Source organism: Dreissena polymorpha, chromosome 1 (assembly GCF_020536995.1).
Source record: "Dreissena polymorpha isolate Duluth1 chromosome 1, UMN_Dpol_1.0, whole genome shotgun sequence".
Classification (NCBI taxonomy): domain Eukaryota; kingdom Metazoa; phylum Mollusca; class Bivalvia; order Myida; family Dreissenidae; genus Dreissena; species Dreissena polymorpha.
The window spans coordinates 197,886,581-197,907,031 of NC_068355.1; the positions used below are offsets into that span (position 1 = coordinate 197,886,581).

Genomic DNA, 20,451 nt, shown 5'->3' on the forward strand with positions numbered 1-20,451 from the left:
TATGTTTTGGTTTTATTCAAAACATCATTTGTTTTTATACAAAACCAGAAAGTTTCGCGTATTTGCCCAGTCCCTGTGATCTTTCCCCTGTGATCACTTGTGGATCAGTTATTAATTAAAACAATTAGCTTTGCATTATTGGCAATAAATGGTGTAATAAATGTAATAGGCACAAATACAGTACTTATTTACACTAATTTACACATAAAATCACCACTATGCAAAATATTCTTTAAACAAAAATATATACATTGATCCGTAAAATAACTTCTCCTCTCATAAGCGAAAGAAAATGCCTTACATACTAGTCGCCGCCCTCCAGGGCGACGCCAATAAGAAATCCTCGTAGTATCACAAAATATAACGACAACAAAGAACTCTCTAAATTATTCAATCAATTCGCGTTCGAACGCTTTATAATTTTCAGGTTTTAAAATCGTCAAAAGATGCATATAATGGATATTTTAGAGCATGGCAAATGTTCAGTATTTCTGTTTCCTCACAAATATCATAACTATAACGAAAATTTGCGAATCAGAAACGTTTTTTTTATAAATTTTGTCAATTTTCCTAAACCTGGAAAGGCCCCTTTAAGCACATGCGAATCGCCTATCCGTTTTAGTCAGCGCACTTAACACCAGAAACAACCACTCTCAGCCAGTTTGTTTACAACAGCTCACATCTGTACTGTACGTCAAGGAAATTCCCGTGAAATTAATATCAACTAACTTTCGATATCACTCAAGACTTTAAAGGATTGCCACGATACGCGAATTCGAACGAACAAGTAAGTAATGGTATTTATTGTTACTTTAAATGTATAATAAAACTTTATTTAGCTATGCTTTATATTTTGCTGAAATAGGAATTTTATATAAGTAGTTATGCTAACAGGTGCATTATTCTAATTTTGAACATGTTTACAGTTAGATATAAACTAAGACTTTTCAAAAAGATATAATGAATGCTATAAATTAACATAGCATTAATTAATGAGTGTTTTGGAAAATGTTGATGATCCAATAATGGATATTTCTTTCAATTCCTGTACATTAAATACACGGCCTGTAATCACGGGCGCCACCTCCTTTTGAGATGCCTTAATCAATGCTACTTCCGAAGTGGCGCTAAGGACCGGACGTTTTTTTAATTCAGGGAATATTCTAAACGGTGAGTAGGTTTTATATGGTCTTTTTTAACGTTTGACGTATTCGTTTAAAGACTCGGGCAAGGTAGTGCGATACAGCGAATATTAATTCAACCTCATGTTCTTCGCGCCACCTCATTGGGATTGGCTCCATCTCTTTTGAAATAATGCACAATTATCTACAAATTCGACAAGCAGCACATGTTTGTGTGAATGCATCAACTTGCATATGTTGCATGCAATCGTTTGATGGCGTTAGCGATTAACTTGGATGAAAATTTATTCGCCTTGCATGCACTAAACGTCTATTTGCTTTGAAACAAACTCAACAATGTTTCCAAATGGGTTGTGATTACACTTTAGGAACAATTAATATTCACTGAATCGCACTAGATTGCCATATTTTTAAAATGATGCGATGTACGTTTAACAAAAATCAACAACTTATAAAACCTACTCACCCTGATAAATTCTCTGTGTATTTTTTAAAATATCCAGTCTTTAGTGCCATCCCCGAAGTAGAGATGTCTCGTTTATTTATGTTTCTCAAAAATGGTTGCGCCCGTGATAAATTGCTTTGAACTACATACGCTGTGAAAAAGTTATCTACCAGGTTCTTAACTTTGTAAATACTATTGTAGCACACAACACGGGATGCAGTTTAGCCTCGAATCTCTCTCTCTCTCTCTTTCTGCTGCAATAAGTTGAGACCAGGCGTGTTATACAATACGTGTTCTAAACCAACGTTAACTGCGATATGTTCTCAGCCTTTTCTAGTTATTAGTTAACAGTTATTTCATTTTATTAAAAGCAATATCTAAGGAATATTACATGTTAACACATTAATATAAATACTATGGGAATAATAAAACACAAAATAGGGTTACCGGGGTTGATTTAATTTTGTTCGCAATTATGCAACATGCATTTTTGCCTTAATTACATATCATGTCAACTCTAATTGTGGATACAATTGAAACTAAAATCATTTCGGGATTGTGTAAGCTTTGATAAATTTATGTATTATTTACCTGCTTTATGTTCCCAAAAAATACAAGTTGTATCAATCGGTAAAATACAACTGCACTAAAATAATTCCCGTATTATGCTACTCGCTAGTTTTCCAGTTCCGTTTTACCATATTAGCCGGACTACTTTTAATAACGTAACTTTGAATGCAGAAAATTATAAGAGCATTCTTGGTTAATTATTAACGCTTTAACTATTTTTTTAACTTAAATGATTCAAAGTTGTACATGTTTATAATAAAAGGAATATTACGCAAGTCAATTGTTACAAGTGTTTGTATCAGTCTCGTGGCTTGCGCTATTTCGTATCACACTCGAGTCTCCGCCTCTCGTGTGATACGCCATCACACAAGCCACTCGACTGATACAAACACATGGAACAATTGACTAGCGTTATATTCCGTATTTAATTTAAATGAAAACAAAACTCATCAACAAAATAATTTTCATCACATGAATGTTTAGAAAACATCTTGAATAAACACCATATTTTTGTGGAATTATAACAGTTTACACAAGAGAAACCAAAAGTAAACCATTATCATTAATTTAACAATAAATAACGTCTCGATCTACACATACAATCCCGACAGTTCTACAAATCCGAGGTAGTGTTTCCTTATACGTTTTAATCTATTGTGTCTATGTTGTTTTGTATTTTTTATCATTCATTGTAATTAAAGTGATAAGATTTTTATTTTGAGAATTCTTTGAGAATCGATTTATTGAATCTAAACATGCCTGTATGTTGTACGTTAGTTTAACCATTTTTTTGTCAACCAGTAAGTGCTCATGAATGACTGTTAACAATAGCAACTGGTATAATGGTTAGTTGTGTTTTGCTTACCTGAGCACAACGTTCTAATTGTGACTTTTTGTGATCATATTTTTTTCCATCGTCCGTTGAGCGTCATCATTGACATTTATGTCATTCTAGAGGCAGACTTTAGTTTCATATCTTCATAAAAATTGGTTTAAAATGTGTGTTCCAAATATAACTCGAGTTCGAAATTTTATCACTAAGGTACAAAAACAAAGCCATTTTGTAAACTGAAAGTAACACCTCATTAACACTTTGCATGCCACAGTTTTTGCACAATGATACTGAAACTTGTTCAGTGCATTTATCCCAATTATATCTCGGCAGAGTGTGAAAATTGTTCTGGTCCGTTAAAAAGGGGCAGGGCATTTTTTATCGCAACGCTAAAGTAAAACCGTATGTTACATATACAGCCCAATTTGCATGACAGTTTTTCAGAACTATTGACACAATGATATCATGGCCGATTTGTAGAAAGATTTCCGGTACGCTGAAAACCAGGGTAGCCATTAGGTTAGGCAATTTTTTTAATTAATGGCTATTGTGAAACCTAGTGAACACTTTATAGGTCGCATTTATTGCCAGAGAACATTTGTCTAAGTAATTATCTCTGCCAAACTCGAAACTGGATTATATGGGGTAAAACATAAGGTGAATATGTCGAATTCGCAGGTGAGTGACCTTGGACCTGTGGCCCTCTTGGTTGTGATTTTAGATTTTAAAATAAACGCCTGAAAATTACAATAATGATGTAGTGTTCAACTTTTGTTTATTGAAATAGCTCCGTATTTAATAGAGCATATTTTATTTCATATGTAATATAAAAGGCTCCATTATTATCCCCACTACGTCTTTGACTTTTGGAATCGCAGACTCGGACAAGTTAGCAGCAGTGTAATGGCGGACAGTCACGTGACTGACAATATGGCGGCGGTCAATTTATCGATTATGGAACGGTCTATATTCAGATTGCATAAGTAGGGATGGGTGCATGTTGCTGTAGACAAGACGTGGAAACATCCAGTGGATGTGCAAGCCTCGCCAATGGAATACAGAACGAGGTTTGCGGTTTCAACGATTCTTATATGTTATTTTAGCATGGATTTTGTAAAACATTATAACTTATACAATACTAATAGAAGCTTAAACTGGTGTGATTCGTCACATAAATTACCTCTAACGAGATACGTCCAAAATTGCGTAATTAGCTTAATGTAAATACGGAAAGCTGGTTCGTTGATAAATTATAGTTAAGGAACACTATAGTATGATATGTAATATAAAGGATATCACCCGGTCTAGCTCCGCCGTATGTGTTTGCCTAAGTATAAGGTCATTTGAAAATGTTATGATTGCATTAAGTCACTGAAAAATAGATAGAATAAACGGATAAAAGGATTATGTTATAAGACAAATTACAATTCGTTTAAGCGTTACGCATTGATGATTGTCGTAATAACCAATAGTTCGTATTTCTTATAATTGTGTAATGCCCACCACATCCTGCTCAGCGGAACATCAAACAGTTTATAATTGCCTCAATAAACCACGCGTATATGTCAGTTGTTTCTAAGAAATCGAACTATATATACGATTTGATTGAAGAAAAAATATGAATATCCAAGCGAATCACTTGAATACTAAATCAGTTTGTAGTTATTTATTCTGAAAAATAAGAAATAAGAAAAAAAATATATATATGTATATAAATATATGTGTGTTAAAATGTTCGATATGTGTCACTCATACTCACTAGTAACGAGTTTTCAATATTCATGAATACACAGTTCAATTTGCATCATGTAAAGTTGTGTTTTTTCAGTTGTATGTTAATATTCCTCAATAGCGTCATTCTTTGTACAAAACCTATCAAATTAAAATTACATGTAAATACTGTCATGTCCTTTGCTTTTCATATGGCTTTGTAGTATGTTTATTTTCAAAGCACTCCTTACACTTTCTAACACTCATTTATTTATCACACTAGCGTACTCATGCCATTGATAATTATATTTTTATAATTAGATGTATTACTATTGTTATTTATTGAAGCTTTTCTGCAAAAAAAAAATTACGGCTTATGCATAGAGCTCTTTGTTGTATCAAATTGTCGGCCTTTCAGTCTTCAGATAATCTTTAATTTGATGCTTATGCCGCGTTTTGAAAGTTGCAAATAAATGTATTAATAAATTCGTTTGGCGCTTAATAATATATTTTTGAAATATTATTTAGGTGTTGTTTTTTTTCGGATTTTTTTGTGTGGATTAATTGACTTAACATTTGGTGTCGTTATCCATATGTTTTGCGTTACTGTAAAGACCTATAAAATACATTTTTTAGTATTTAAGCTTTATAGCTGTTAAATGATTCAACGATGAAAATATAGATATATCACATAGATCACATTCTCTTCATCTTCCGAATAATCACATAAAAGATCGTAAAGATCAATATCACTCTCTCATGATAAAAAGCTCGTTTTTTAACGTGACAAAACTCCATCTAAAAAAAATATATAAATCCAAACCACAATTCTTTTATCTCTGATATCAGTAAGAACAAGAAAAATAATGGAAGGCGTATCAAAAATATCATACTTAATATAATATGTTACGATTTTGGACTGTAGATTTTTACCAATTGCAAACAATTAGCGGTAATTAATTGCGCGAGAATCTTTTATAAGTATTAATTAAAATATAATCTGCTTGATGTTGCGGCTATTAAAATCAACACAACAATACATGCGTGAATTGTTTGTGAAACGTTAAAAGTAACAAGTCTAATCAAAGACATAGTATGAGCGACTGAACCGGCAATTTTTCGCCGATGATTACCACTTGATTACAGATAAAAAAAAAACAAATACACGAAAGCATTTTAAACATTTTATTTGTAACAATCAAATGTCAACTTCAAACAATCATTTAAACAACAAAAATGTAATAATCGCCTCACATTAATTTATTAAGTAATTTATTTATCCGACAACGGTGAAGCGGGTATTCTCTACGTCTTTGACTTTTGGAATCGCAGACTCGGACAAGTTAGCAGCAGTGTAATGGCGGACAGTCACGTGACTGACAATATGGCGGCGGTCAATTTATCGATTATGGAACGGTCTATATTCAGATTGCATAAGTAGGGATGGGTGCATGTTGCTGTAGACAAGACGTGGAAACATCCAGTGGATGTGCAAGCCTCGCCAATGGAATACAGAACGAGGTTTGCGGTTTCAACGACTCTTATATGTTATTTTAGCATGGATTTTGTAAAACATTATAACTTATACAATACTAATAGAAGCTTAAACTGGTGTGATTCGTCACATAAATTACCTCTAACGAGATACGTCCAAAATTGCGTAATTAGCTTAATGTAAATACGGAAAGCTGGTTCGTTGATAAATTATAGTTAAGGAACACTATAGTATGATATGTAATATAAAGGATATCACCCGGTCTAGCTCCGCCGTATGTGTTTGCCTAAGTATAAGGTCATTTGAAAATGTTATGATTGCATTAAGTCACTGAAAAATAGATAGAATAAACGGATAAAAGGATTATGTTATAAGACAAATTACAATTCGTTTAAGCGTTACGCATTGATGATTGTCGTAATAACCAATAGTTCGTATTTCTTATAATTGTGTAATGCCCACCACATCCTGCTCAGCGGAACATCAAACAGTTTATAATTGCCTCAATAAACCACGCGTATATGTCAGTTGTTTCTAAGAAATCGAACTATATATACGATTTGATTGAAGAAAAAATATGAATATCCAAGCGAATCACTTGAATACTAAATCAGTTTGTAGTTATTTATTCTGAAAAATAAGAAATTAATACACACTGATCTGAACAATCTGAACTGAATATATTTAATTTAATAATCGTTCAAAGCCAAAGACAGGTAGGTCAATTTGATCAAGTCGACCATGTAATTGGCAAGCGTGTACTTTTATATTAATTAATATACACTTCCAATTATATTTGCATCCGAATTCGGCATTGTATAAAATAGTTTCTGGTATATGATTTGGGTTAATCGTGTAACATATTTTAATTAGGAAAGCCTTACTTGTTCCGGAGGAGTGTCGATCAACAAGCGATATCAGAAATTTCAACCAACCGTGCAGGTATACCATTAGATTTGTTCGTCTTATAGTTGTTTTTATTGGTAGTTTATACTGAACATTATACATACAAAAACGTTCTCAGAGATATTGGCCAACCGACTGAGACACATACACAAATTGTTGACCTAAAAAACATGACGTACAGAAAAGACAGACAAGATTGTCACATATATTCTTGAGTCACGCTCTGTACGAGGCTTAATTCATGTGCGTTAAGTGTCGTCCTGTATTAGCCTGTTCAGTCCGCACCGGCCGCATTTATTGTAATTTTCGTTTAAAGGCATACTCCTCTAGAAAATAATCCAGTTATGGCGGAAAGTGTCGTACTTGATTAGCCTATTCGGACTGAACATACTAATCTGGGACGGCACTTTACGCGAACGGATTGATCGGGTTCCAATTAACATACAGGCAAGCATGGCATCGAAATGTACATACTGACATATATTCGGTTAACAAAAACCTTCAAAACACACACATCACGAATGTAAAATAAGACTTTAACCGATCATTTGTGTATCATATCTGATTTATCTCTATTGGCGCCTGTATGCATTATTCAGTTATTGTTTACATGTTTATGGACGTCACATAATTAAATGTAAAACTAAATAATAGTGAATACCAAATAATATGAAGCCAATTGGAGTAATATACTTCACCCACTGCATGTTCGATACAAAACTATCAATAAGATTTACTAGTAAAGAGTTATCAACACATATTAATAACTGATTGATTTTAATGTAAGAAAATGACAATAAACAATGCGTACCAACCATATTCTGTAACTTTGTAGAGTTAATACGTTCCAAAATGATATTGATTTATCAACAATCTTAACCACTGATCAAAAGCGAAATAAAATTTGTAAATCTAGATTTAGAGCACTTCACAGAATTGTCTATACGTTTGTCGGAAGTACTTGATGACATAGGAGCTGGAAAGGATACTGTATTGGAGAGGAGAAGAACATACCTCTGGAGGGAGCGTATGGAGATGATAGACACTAAAATAGGAGGAAGAGATTGGAATTTCTTTCATTTCGGGAGCCAAACGGAAGGCACCACCACTCCCGGTCTCCAGTCTGATATTGATATCTTATGCACTGACAATAAAGTAAATGCCATGAGATCCTATAGCGACTGGAAGGCTGGGATGACGAGGAACTATCTGATGCTCAACGACGAAATCACTCCTCCTCAACAGTACTTGCTGCAAGTCATCAAACTGAAAACCCCGGAACCGGAGATCAGTCTGTGTGATGACTGTTTCGTAAGGAAAGATTCCGGGCAGGTACTTTTAAGCGCTGAACGCTGGAAACAAGACCAGAAGTTACTGATATGGGATCGAGGATCAGGTATTGCAACCGAAAATGGCCCTTCTGTGAGCTGGGTGCCTAATTGGGATATAGTACAGTCAATTCACATACTCAAACCTCTTCCTGAGATTCAACACTGGATAGCCAGATGTAGTGGTAGACCTTGGCCGCCTGTTCAGGTACTTGAGGCTGCATGCGTTACTCCATGTTTCCTCTTACCCGCAGGTCATCCAGACAGTGATTACTAACGCGAAGAATGGCGACTGTCTCCGAACCTGATAGAACGAATGTTGATGTTTAGCTTTAATATGACACAAATAAAATGTCACATTGTTTTAAAATTAATTAAAAAAGCCTTATTTGCTAACATTGTAGGAGATTCTATAACAAGCTTTCATGGTAAAACTATAATATTTTACATAATAGAAAGAACGCATCCTTCCCTGTGGTTCGAACATAACCTTATGTATCTACTTTGGCTCAGTTTAAATGTATTTAGGAAATGTCTACGATTGGGAAGGCTCCCGCATTATATCATAGAAGGAGTAAACTTGTTTGATGGGAAACTCTCTAAAGTGAAACAGAAACGCCTTTTAGTGTATGTAGACTCCATGATAAAGGACAACTTACAAGATGTATTTCATATTGATATAGATAACACAGGACGTCGACTACGAGCGTGCAGTATGCGACGTTTTGTACACGGTGGTGAACAAAGACGCGTATCCATATGCAACAGCATCAGCTTATTGCTGAAGTACGATTGCGTGACCACGTTTTTAAGTCGGTTAATGGATACAATATGTCTACTCAGTTCTAATAATACCTTCGAGGAAGATATGCCACATGTTTTACGCAATGCTTTGGAATGCTACAGAAATTCCAGATTGAAAACTGCTGCTTTAAAATTTATTAAATATGTGCATGCGTTTCAAAATTCTATCCAATCATCTGAATGTTTGCGACTAGGACACGTTGTTAACAGCGGAACTGTAAGTCGTTTCCAATATTCCCTAAACTCTGATGTGGCTTCAGGACGCTTAAAGTTGGCTTCTGTATTGTACTGTGGTGGTAATCTTCAAGCGGCAGTGCGAGTGTTGGAGGACGTGGAGAGGAGATATCACAGCAATGTCAAGGCTGTTTGTGGATGGAGGGGTAATGGGGGGAAGGATATTATGATATCAGGAAACACTGAAACGCAATTCGCATTCTGTGTCAGTTTTTTTAGGCAAGAATTGTATTGCATTCCTTTCATATTATTGTTTGAAATGAATCGCAACCGCTTTGAAGATGAATTGGACGAGAGAAGTTACAATGAACACAAATGGATGCTCAGTGCTGAGGTAGATGCCCTACCGTTCTTATACTATCTGCAGTATCTCACGTATGAAGGACTCGGTGAACGTTACAATCAGCTACGTGCTTTGGAAGTCTTGGAGTTGTATTTAGGTGATAACAGAAATAAACTGTTTCACCAAGAGACTGCAATTAACTTCCTGGGTCACTGCTATGAAATGGAAGAGGATTATGAAGCGGCATTACATTACTACAGAGAATCGTTGCGGTGGGGGAATAAAAACAATGCTGCTAACTGGCACCTTGCGCGTGTTCACCCTATTATATATGGTAATATATTTTAAACATGTTGCTTTGGCAAGACATTAAAAACTTCACTTTACACGTATTTTTAGGATAAAATATTTGTCGTCAGTTATTTGTTATGTTTTTAATACATAAACAATAATATTGAACAACATAAGAAAACGCAATGTTTATGTGAATTTTAACATCGCTATTATATTCTTAAGCACCTTTAAAAACTTCCAAATAGCAGGGGATTTATTGTACATTTTGTTTAGTTGTTGAGAATTCTCATTAAATTATGTTTTATACAAAAGTTGATTTATGTATGCCATATTTATATGCTATAATATTAGCCTGTAATGAATGCCTTGAACGTGCTTTAGAATAAGAAGTCTTAATCATTATATTATTAATAAAACATTTATATCCGTTTGAAAAATAATAATGTATCCATCAAGGTTCATAAACCATTGGACGTTGTTGTTTTATATCAATTATTTCCAAAATACGTCCTTGATGGCTCAGGACTATGGAGAAGAATGTATAGAGTTTATAAAATAATGTGTAATTTCCTTAATTAATGAACATGTATGAATAGGGTTTTTATGCAATGCTTGCATGTGTTATGCTTAAATAGGTGCTTTGATATATCACCCGAGCACGAAATTCTTATTCTGACTTATTTTCCGTTCTTCGCAAATTAAACATTAAATATATTACTTGAATACAATAAAATACCAAGTTTAAGAGTGTTCATATCTTAATTCACTATTTTGCAATTGACCAATTTGCGAAGAAGAGTGCTCTCAAAAAGTCATAAGACCCATCTTACATCAATATTTTATAACCTCAGAACATTCCAATACTGACGAACTTATCGCAGATCAACAATTCATCATTCCTTTCCATTTAAAACCGAAACTTTAAACTGCAAGCTAAATGAATTTCTACGCCTTCGTCCATTTGTTTTATTTCAAATGTCTGAAGATGTGTGATTATTGTTTAAGCCGTGAAACTTCAGGTAAGCTTTACGCAGTTTCATTATTGTACTGAATACATTAAATTTATCTAAATTTCGCTCTTGGAATAGATTTTTACTTTCTCATAAAAAATATTTAATTTATATCACAAATACAATTACGATGTAACAAAAAACTTATTATTTTGCTAGTTAAGTAAGTCGTTTTTCTTATTAGGTTAGTAACGTTATATGACTGCTACTATTTTAACGGATAAACCTTCATAGCAACCCATGCATTTTGTGGTTGTTCTTGAAGTATATTCAAATAATTATTGTGTACACATATGCCGGTACTACATATTCAATTTCAATATCTCAAATACAGATTATGTCGTCAGTCCTTGCTTATATTATACCTCGTTAGAAGTTATTAACATAAGAGCTTGCTGACCTGTTGAAGATAAGACGAATACATTGTGGGTGTACTATTCTGTGTTCTAATAAATCTGTGTTTACATCAATGGTTATTTCACAACTAATGAGTTATAAACAGATCTGTTGCAATGCATGGTCGTGTCACTGTGGTGTTGAACATATTGGTGCAGTGATTTTCGAAGTAAAAGATCATAAAATACATCAGGATGAAGGTAGTATCTTATCTCGATCATCTTTGTCACAGGGTATAAATTCATATTTATCGTTAGTAAGTTATTCGTTATTCATGTCGAGTAGTTTTAGGTAGCTCGGTTATAAAGTCTGTAGTCTTAGTTATTTTATAGTTAACATATAGTTGAATTTAACCTAATTTAGCACGTGCACGTAACAACCAATCATACACTTTCCCTCCTTTATTCAGTTGTTTTTGCATACTTTGTAATTTCTCTGTTAGATCATTCAATATTCTAAATTGTTGATCTAGTTGCATTGTATTGATCTGTTTGGTATGTTCTTTTCTCTCTTGTGATACTGTCATTTCCTGTTCTTCTCTTCTCACTCGTTTCCGTAACTCTTCTAATGTGAGAGAGTTTTCAAAGAACACTCTAGTGGCATTCTTTAATTCAGAGTTTCTCAAGTATTTCCAATACTTTGTTCTCAGTATTTCATCCTTCTTGTTTTCGTGTATTTCGCCCTTTTCTAAAGCTCTTTGAATCATTTCTTCAATTCGTATACCCCATGATGTTATGTCTTCGTCTTTATTTTGTCTGGCTTGATAAAATTCTTCCATTATACTTTGTCCGCTTTTTACATCACCGAAATTACTTTCCATCGTTGACAAAATGTTTTCTAAGGTTGCTGTGGCTTTCAATGTTGATAAAACTTTTCTTGGTTCTCCAGATATCGCATTTCTTACGCACTGTTTCAGTATGTCTTTCTGGTAAATTTCTGACCGAATCATACTTTCGATTTCTATTTTCCATCCTCTAAATTGAGTTGGGTCCGAAAATTTAGGAACACTCGGTTTCAACATTAATGGTGGATTAGGAAGCACTCTTCGATCTGTATTTCTTTTATGTTTGTGTCGGTGATGTATATCTTCATGTTCCAATGCCTCGTCTAATGACGTAATTGTGCTCCGTGTCTCCATAATATCTTCTTGCAATTCTTGTTTTGTTCGTTTCAATTTCCTTATTCTTTCTTCTTTCTGTTTACGACTTGTTTCTTTCAATAATTCTTGTTCCTTGAATCTTTTTGCTTTCTCTTTCAGATGAAGTTCCTCTTTTAATTTCATCTGTTGCAGCTTCATTGCTTTTATTTCAGCTTTAAGTGCTTTTTCATCATCATCTTCATCACTTGTAATTTCATCAATGTCACTTTTGTGGTCATGTTCACATTCGTGACATTCAGATGGTGTAAGTGTTTCAGTACTGCACCGCACCCCCTCTTTAAAAATTCTGTCCTCAGAATCAGCATGTATCTGGAATGTTTCCTCCATCTTCTTAGTCAACCAACTAAGTTCCTCATCTATTGAATCCATGTCACTTTCATAATCGTTGCCATGGTAATCATCAGTCTTTAATCCAACAGTTAATCCAACAGCACCATCAACATCATTATCATGGTCAAGTTCAGTCCTCCTTTCATGTTCCATTTCTTTACACTTGTGCTGTAATCTTTCTCCAACAGTTTCTCTTAATTGTTTATGCTTAACATCATTTGCATCATTCACATCGCTATGTTGGGCCATTGGACCATTCGTCGCTGGAAGTGTATAAACTGTGTGTGACTTGGTGTATAAACACTGACAATAGTGATTATTTCTCATGACGCATGGCGGTGTGGTGAGCTGTACATTTTATTATTGATTAGTTAGTTTATTTATTTGATAATATTTGATATATACTATTGTTCACTTTATATCATTAATTTTTTAATTAATGTAAATGTAAATTTTTGTCCAACCTAGGTTAAAGACTTTTTGGTTCAATGCACTAACCATAGGTTGTCCCGTTTAACATACGCCCCTGCATTTGTGTAAACTGTGTTTTCACTGTCACTAATCCGGTTTCAATAACAATAGAAGTACATTAAGTAGTACAATACAGACAGGTAGGCACGTAGATAGCTCAGGTGCTAGTTTAAAGGTCATAATTTGGGATCAAGACAATCAATAAATTTGCTGCCCACTTATAAAAAAGTTTCAACCCATGTAAAATCAAAATTGTCCTTAGTTGTTTCAAACTTACAAAAATTTGAAACAACGCTCACTCCTAGTACTTTTATAAATAGGAAATCGTTAAAATCGAGTTATTTCTTACTGAAATTAGACTGATCATCTAATTTCATTGGGAAATACTGGTTTGCGTTTAAGCCTTGCAAGGTAAAATAATCGCGTCGATTTACCGCGTATTCGAGCGAAAAATAAATAAATCGATGTAGCAATTTAAAAGCGTGCACATTCGGTTAGTGGACAGTGCTTTTTAATAATCGATTTATTTGATAACGGGAAAAGAAGTCGCGCAATAATTGATTGCGTATATACTATATTCGTTTGGTAGGAAAAATAGTAATTGCGTTGCGGGTTACACTTGACACTACGTAAAAGTGACCAGTGTAATTTTTGGACCGGAAATAGGGTATCGAATCTGTACAGATAGCGATTTAGTTGTATGGTACATAGTATTCAATGATTGTGTGATTGAATATGTATGGTTGTACGTGTGTGAAAGTGTAATTGTAAATAGTTGTACGTGTGTGAGAGTGTATTTGTAAATAGTTTAATCAAATTGTTTTGTTCAATTGTTTCATAAATATGCATCTATAGGTGTTATTATTATAATTAAATAAGATAAATTCCTCAATTAAATCATAATTTGTGAATTAATTTCACTGAATTTATTTTAATTGTTTGTAGACATTTATTTAGATTTTTGTTGAGTTTGATAAAACTTGAACATTTATTTTGACTTTAGTTTAATCTAATTTACAGTAATTGTTTTATTAATTAAGTGATTATTAAATAGAGAGCTAATAAAGAGAAATATAGTTGAACATTTAATAATAATACCTATTTTTGGTATTCAATAATTGAATGAATGTGTACATTTTTTTTTGTTATTGTATTGTGTAATATGACATGTAAGGTTATACATAGGTGTTAAAATTGAATTAGATGTATTGGTCACTATTGAAGTTAGTGATTTAATTGCAATGATATTTCTCTCTCTCTCTCTCTCTCTCTCTCTCTCTCTCTCTCTCTCTCTCTCTCTCTCTCTCTCTCTCTCTCTCTCTCTCTCTCTCTCTCTCTCTCTCTCTCTCTCTCTCTCTCTCTCTCTCTCTCTCTCTCTCTCTCTCTCTCTCTCTCTCTATTAAGTAACAAATCATACTATAAAAATATTATTTTTAATTGGTGTGTTTTGTTACAATAAATACTTCACAAGAGACACAAAATAAATTGCGTAATAAGTTGATTACAAATACGGAAGTACGGAAAGCTGGTTCGGTAAAACATTCAAGTTAAGGATCAAAATCTGACAATATGTAATATTATTAATAACCTCGAGCCCAGCTTTGATGTTTTTTAAGTAAAAGGTCAAATAGAACTGATATGATGTTCTGGGCAAACTGCAACTTAAATAGCAAACACGGATTATTTTATTCAACAAATTACGTGTACATAACATTGTGTTACTATACAATTGATAAAACATGAAGCGTATATGATTGCTGTAATAAGCATCGATCGTCTTCCCGATTATGGTTTAATGACCACTACTTTCTGTTCATAGGAACACCTAACATATAATAATTTCGACATTAAACCGCACTTAAACGTCAGTTATTTCTACTTTTTGCTCAGTCTGAATTAAAACAATATACTACAATTATTGTTGACAGCCACAGCTGTGTCAGAAGAGCGTTATTTGAGTTCGCTTCATTGAAGTCAAACAAAGACTTAAAGCAGGTATAGCATTATCAATTGTGTGTATTATACTTTTTGATAATTTTGATACAGAACACAATGAGTCCAAGAAACGTTCTCAGAATGAGGGGCCAACTGACAAAATGACATATAGGTACACGTAACGAGGAACCGTAGAAGAACCGACTTAACAACCGACAAACAAAAAGTATTGACCAGATAAAATGTGCTGAAAAGACAGACATAATCACCAATTAAAAGGCGGCGGACGGGCGGATATACACAATGACCGGACAAACCGACAGGCAGGCGTGCGAATGGATGGTGAGGGGTACCGACTCACAAACAGACAAGTCGTGCAATCAAACTTATATAATGAAAAGGTTTAGCTATTCGTGCTCAGCGTTGAACCCTTATATGGATCTGAACAGCTTAATGGTTTGTGTCACGGTCACGGTTTTATTCAAAATTTTCCTGATACAGGTCGAATTTCGGGTCAAATTGTTTAAGTTCAAAGACATTAGTTTTTAATTAACTGTTGCATCGCTGAGCAGTCCGTTTTGAGATTTCGTCACGTCACCTATTTTTGCCGTTCTCCTATTTTTGCCGATAACATTTGGTGCAATATAACCTATATATCGCCACGCAAGATTGAACAGTTGACCTAGTCCGAGAATAAACAACATTGTCACGGATGAATACACCGCGATTTCTTTTTAAAATGGACATACGGAAGGTAAGAACTAAACAGATGAAAACTAACATGCAACAAATTGCAAATGTACTTAATGCCCTTTTTTGTTCCTGTTTCTTCCTATGTTATTATTTAAATAGTGTGACTTTGTTCGTTATCTAACTTGTAAAATGTGCAGCAGACACAGTATGACGTCAAATAGGCGCGATATGTTAAATTTTTGTCGGCATATGTTAAGCCCGTGAAACATGCGTAATATATCTCCTTATCACACCTCATGATTTACAAAGTCTATTTTCAGGCTCCTCCTTCGGAAAGAGGCAGCTACAGGGCCAGTTATTCACACGATGATCTGAAAATGCGTTCAATATGTGTATTGAACAAGGGCTTCCCGTGGAGATGGTTGCTAAAAAGTTCGGTATTCCGATCAACACTTTAAAAGACAGAGTTCGTGGCAAAATTAACATAGACACTCTAAAATCTGGCCCTTCCCCTTCATTTGATATCAACCAGGAAACATTGCTCTGTGAGCATATTAAAACTATGGCTGAAATTGGCATGGGTTATTCTCGACAAGAATTAATTAACTTAGCCTCTGATTATGCCATTCATTTGGGAATAAGACAAGAAGGGAAAAGGTTGAGTTTGAAACGGTTGTATGGGTTTTTAAGTAGATGGCCGGAGTTAAAGGTAAAAAACCCTCAGTCACTAGAAATAGCAAGGGCCAGAATTGCCACTAAGACGACAACTGAAAACTATTTTAAAAAATTGAACAATATATTAACCAAATATCATTTGACAGACAAGCCATCCAGAATCTACAATATTGATGAAAAAGGTCTCAGTACAAATCACAAACTACCTAAAATTGTAACAAGCAAGGCCTACAAAGCACAGGCGGTGACAGCTGGTAAGTCCCAGACGGTGACCCTTATTGGTGGAGGTAACGCTTCAGGGCAACACACTCCTCCATATTTAATATTTCCTGGTGCCCGAATGCATGCAACCCTACTAGAAGGATCAACATCAGGAACGTATGGGACAGTGTCTGATTCTGGATAAAATGTTACATGGTTTGAATTTTTTTTTAATTGAGTATATGCTAACATTGTGGGAGATTCTATAACAAGCTTTCATTGTAAATCTATATTATTTTACAACATAGAAAGAACGCAACCTTCCCTGTGGCTCGAACATAATCTTATGTATCTTATTTTGATTGGTTTACACTGATTATGTTTTAACTTTGGCTAAGTTTTAATGTATTAAGGCAATGGCTGCGATTTTGAAAGCTATCGAATTATATCATAGAAGGAGTTAACTTGTTTGAAAGGAAATTACCTAAGGAGCAAAAAAGACGCCTTTTATTGTATATAGACTCCATGATAAGGAATAACTTACAATATCTATTTTATATTGGTGTAGATAATATAGGGTATCGGTTACACGTGTGTAGTTTACGACGAGCGGTACACGCTTGAGTAATTAGGAGTGTGTGCATCAGCTTACTGCTGAAGTACGAGTGCTCGAAAATCTTGTTTAATCGTTTTAAACGGATTAATTCTTCAAATACTCAGTTCTTACTCAACCTTTGAGCAAGATATACTTTATGTATTACAAAAGAGTTTTCAATACACCAGAAATGTCATATTGAAATCTGCTGCTTAGAATTTATTAAACACTTGCATGCGTTGCAAAATTCATTCTAATCATCTTGTAGTTTGCGACACGAAACGTTGGGGAAAGCTTAATAAAAGTCGTTTCCAATATTCATGAAATACGGATGTAGCTTATAGTCGCTTTAAATTGGCTTCTTTATCGTACTGTTGTGGTCATCTGCAAGCGACAAGTCGATTGGTGGAGAATGTGGACAGGAGGTATCACAGCGAGATCAAGGCTTTTTGTTGATCTTTAGGTGAAGAAGGAACAGTGATATCCAGGTGTTTCCTTATATGCTAGGTAATATTTACAACGGATTTACTAAACTGCAATTAGCATTCTGTGTCAGGTTGGCAAGGCAACAATCGCACTGCACTCCTTTCATAGTGTTGTTTGAAATGAATCGCAATATCATTAGAGAGGAAATTGCACATAGAGAATCCATTGACAGAGAGATTTCATTGAGGTCGATGCTCGTCGATGCTTCACTATCTGCAGTACATCACGTATTGGCGACTCGGTGAACGAAATAATCGGCTACATGCATAAACATACTCGAAGTAGTATATACATGATGTAAGAAATCAAATAAAATGTATCACCATGAGACTGCCCTGAAATTGCTGGGACACTGCTATGACATGGAAAGAGTCTATAATGGGGCGTTGCATTACAACAGAGAAATGTTGCGTTGTCGTGGTACATGAACGCTGCTAACTGGCACGTTCGGCGTGTTCTGAGTCTTTTAAGTGTTTACAAATATAATAGAAAACTGTTTTCTTGTACACACATTTAAAACTTCAACTTTACAAGCCTTTCAAGAATAGAAACTTTGTGATCAGTATGTTTTCTTCTTATAATGTATTCAATTGTATAAACTTTAAATAAACGCATTTCTTATGTATATTTCGAAATATAAACATGGATGTCATGTGCTACATGCACGGTTTTTCACAGAGCAGGAGCTCTGCGGTATTATTATGCATGCCGATTAATGTATGTCATATGCATATGTTTACAACTATGAATTGTGAATGAATGCAATGAAAATGTCATAAGGTGTATAATTTAATAACATCATGAGCATGAGTGAAATAACGAGACGAGTGTCGTGAAAGAATGTAATCGCATTCATTCAGAGGATAGTATATCTAAGCGTCAGATAGGACATTATATATATTGGGTTTAAATTCAATTTTAACTTAATAACATAAACGGAACCCATTATTAAATTATAAACTTGCATCAAATTTTATATTTGTTCATTATTCGACAGTTAAATATTATTACAGCCACTTGCAAATACTAGTCACCTGTTAATTATTTGTTATAAACAAGTTGCTTAGTTTACATTAATCACGACAAAGTTAATGGAGTATATTATGGATACATTAAGAAATTAATATATGCAAGCGTTACATTTGCTATTTTTTATGAATATACATGTATGTCATATACATGTATCACATCTTATCAAAAATAACTTATTTGCATTTTTAGACAATAAAGAGAAATCTGAAGAAACCCGAACACGTAAGATCTCAGCAGTTATATTATATTGCTTTTAGCTTTTATAAGTAAATGACATGATATTAATATGGCATCATACTGACGGCATAGAAAAAATGTTGGTGATAAATATGTCAAAGACAAGTGAACACTTATTAATGAGATTGTGATTATCTTACACAACATTTCTATCAATAACGCGTATTTAATGTTTAAATTTCAAATCTTGTTACATATTTATTTTAGGAAAATGACTAATTGCTTATACAATGTAGGATACTACATACAAAACAGCATACAAAAGAAGATGATGACAACTGGGATCACCACCTTTTAACATTCGATGCAAAGATGCAATCACGTAGCACGCGCACTCAGAAATAAAATGAAGCGTCATCACGATAGATCAAAGCAACATTATAATGTCTTCGTTAGCTCGTAGATCGCATCGCAACGGAAACGAAAGAAACTTGACTTAAGGTTGGCTCATAAATTGCGCCAGAAACTGAGGTAACTAGAAAAATTGTTAATGCAATTCTTGGGCTCACATGAAATCGTTAGTTTGCACCATTTAAAATGACAGAATCATTTCATCAGAAAGAATATTTTCATTACTGATATATCGCGTATGGAGGCAATTTAACCAATAAAGTAGAAAAGATATCAAACCGAGGACCGATGATGTGTTTATTATAAACAAACAATCGACTATTTAGCCAGGCTTTAAGGTAATCAAATATAACGGGCAGGCAGCGATGTCAATAACAGGGGTACACGGTCAGTTACTTACGCTTGGATGGACCAATGCTAACGAAACCTTTAATGAAGCTCGTTTGTATTGACACGACGATAGGGATTACATGGGGTCCGTTGGGTCAATTCAACGTCACTGTTACTAGAAATTGGACACGTATTGCGCTCATAAATTTGCGTTTTAAAAACATGTATAGCACTGAGTTGTTTAAGCATGTTTTCGCTACGCAACTTAAGTAAGGATTGAGGTCGTACATGCAGTGTTTGTTTTGTGTGTGACGGAAGCCTACATGCGAACCGGTCAAGGTCACTGTAACTAAGACAAGATACATTTTTTACCCTTAAAACGTTGAGTAAGGAATGCGACTTTATGCAGATGTATGCTAGTTAAAACGAGTTGGTCGTACACACAATATCGACATGACAGTTTGAACGAGTTGGCCGAACACACCATGTAGAAATGACAGTTCAAAC

The 20,451-nt window shown here is 34.3% G+C and overlaps 1 protein-coding gene across 8 annotated transcripts; it reads left to right on the plus strand.

Annotated features, from left to right (window-relative positions):
• The first annotated feature begins 661 nt into the window (after positions 1-661).
• On the plus strand, positions 662-10,793 carry LOC127864506 (uncharacterized). Of its 8 annotated transcripts, XM_052404160.1 has the most exons (5): positions 662-787; positions 3,964-4,056; positions 6,128-6,220; positions 7,068-7,136; positions 8,017-10,793. In XM_052404160.1, the coding sequence occupies exons 3-5, from the start codon at positions 6,187-6,189 to the stop codon at positions 8,703-8,705; spliced, it is 792 nt and encodes a 263-aa protein (XP_052260120.1). In that variant the 5' UTR covers positions 662-787; positions 3,964-4,056; positions 6,128-6,186; the 3' UTR covers positions 8,706-10,793. The 8 variants fall into 7 exon arrangements, with proteins under 8 accessions (XP_052260120.1, XP_052260115.1, XP_052260117.1 ...); XM_052404157.1 differs by lacking the exon at positions 6,128-6,220; XM_052404155.1 differs by having other exon boundaries at positions 7,068-10,793.
• Positions 10,794-20,451: the final 9,658 nt, after the last annotated feature.

What these genes read in the sequence shown, in the direction of transcription:
- LOC127864506 (XM_052404155.1), top strand. Translation starts at nt 8,745, where the DNA reads ATGTTGATGTTTAGCTTTAATATGACACAAATAAAATGTCACATTGTT.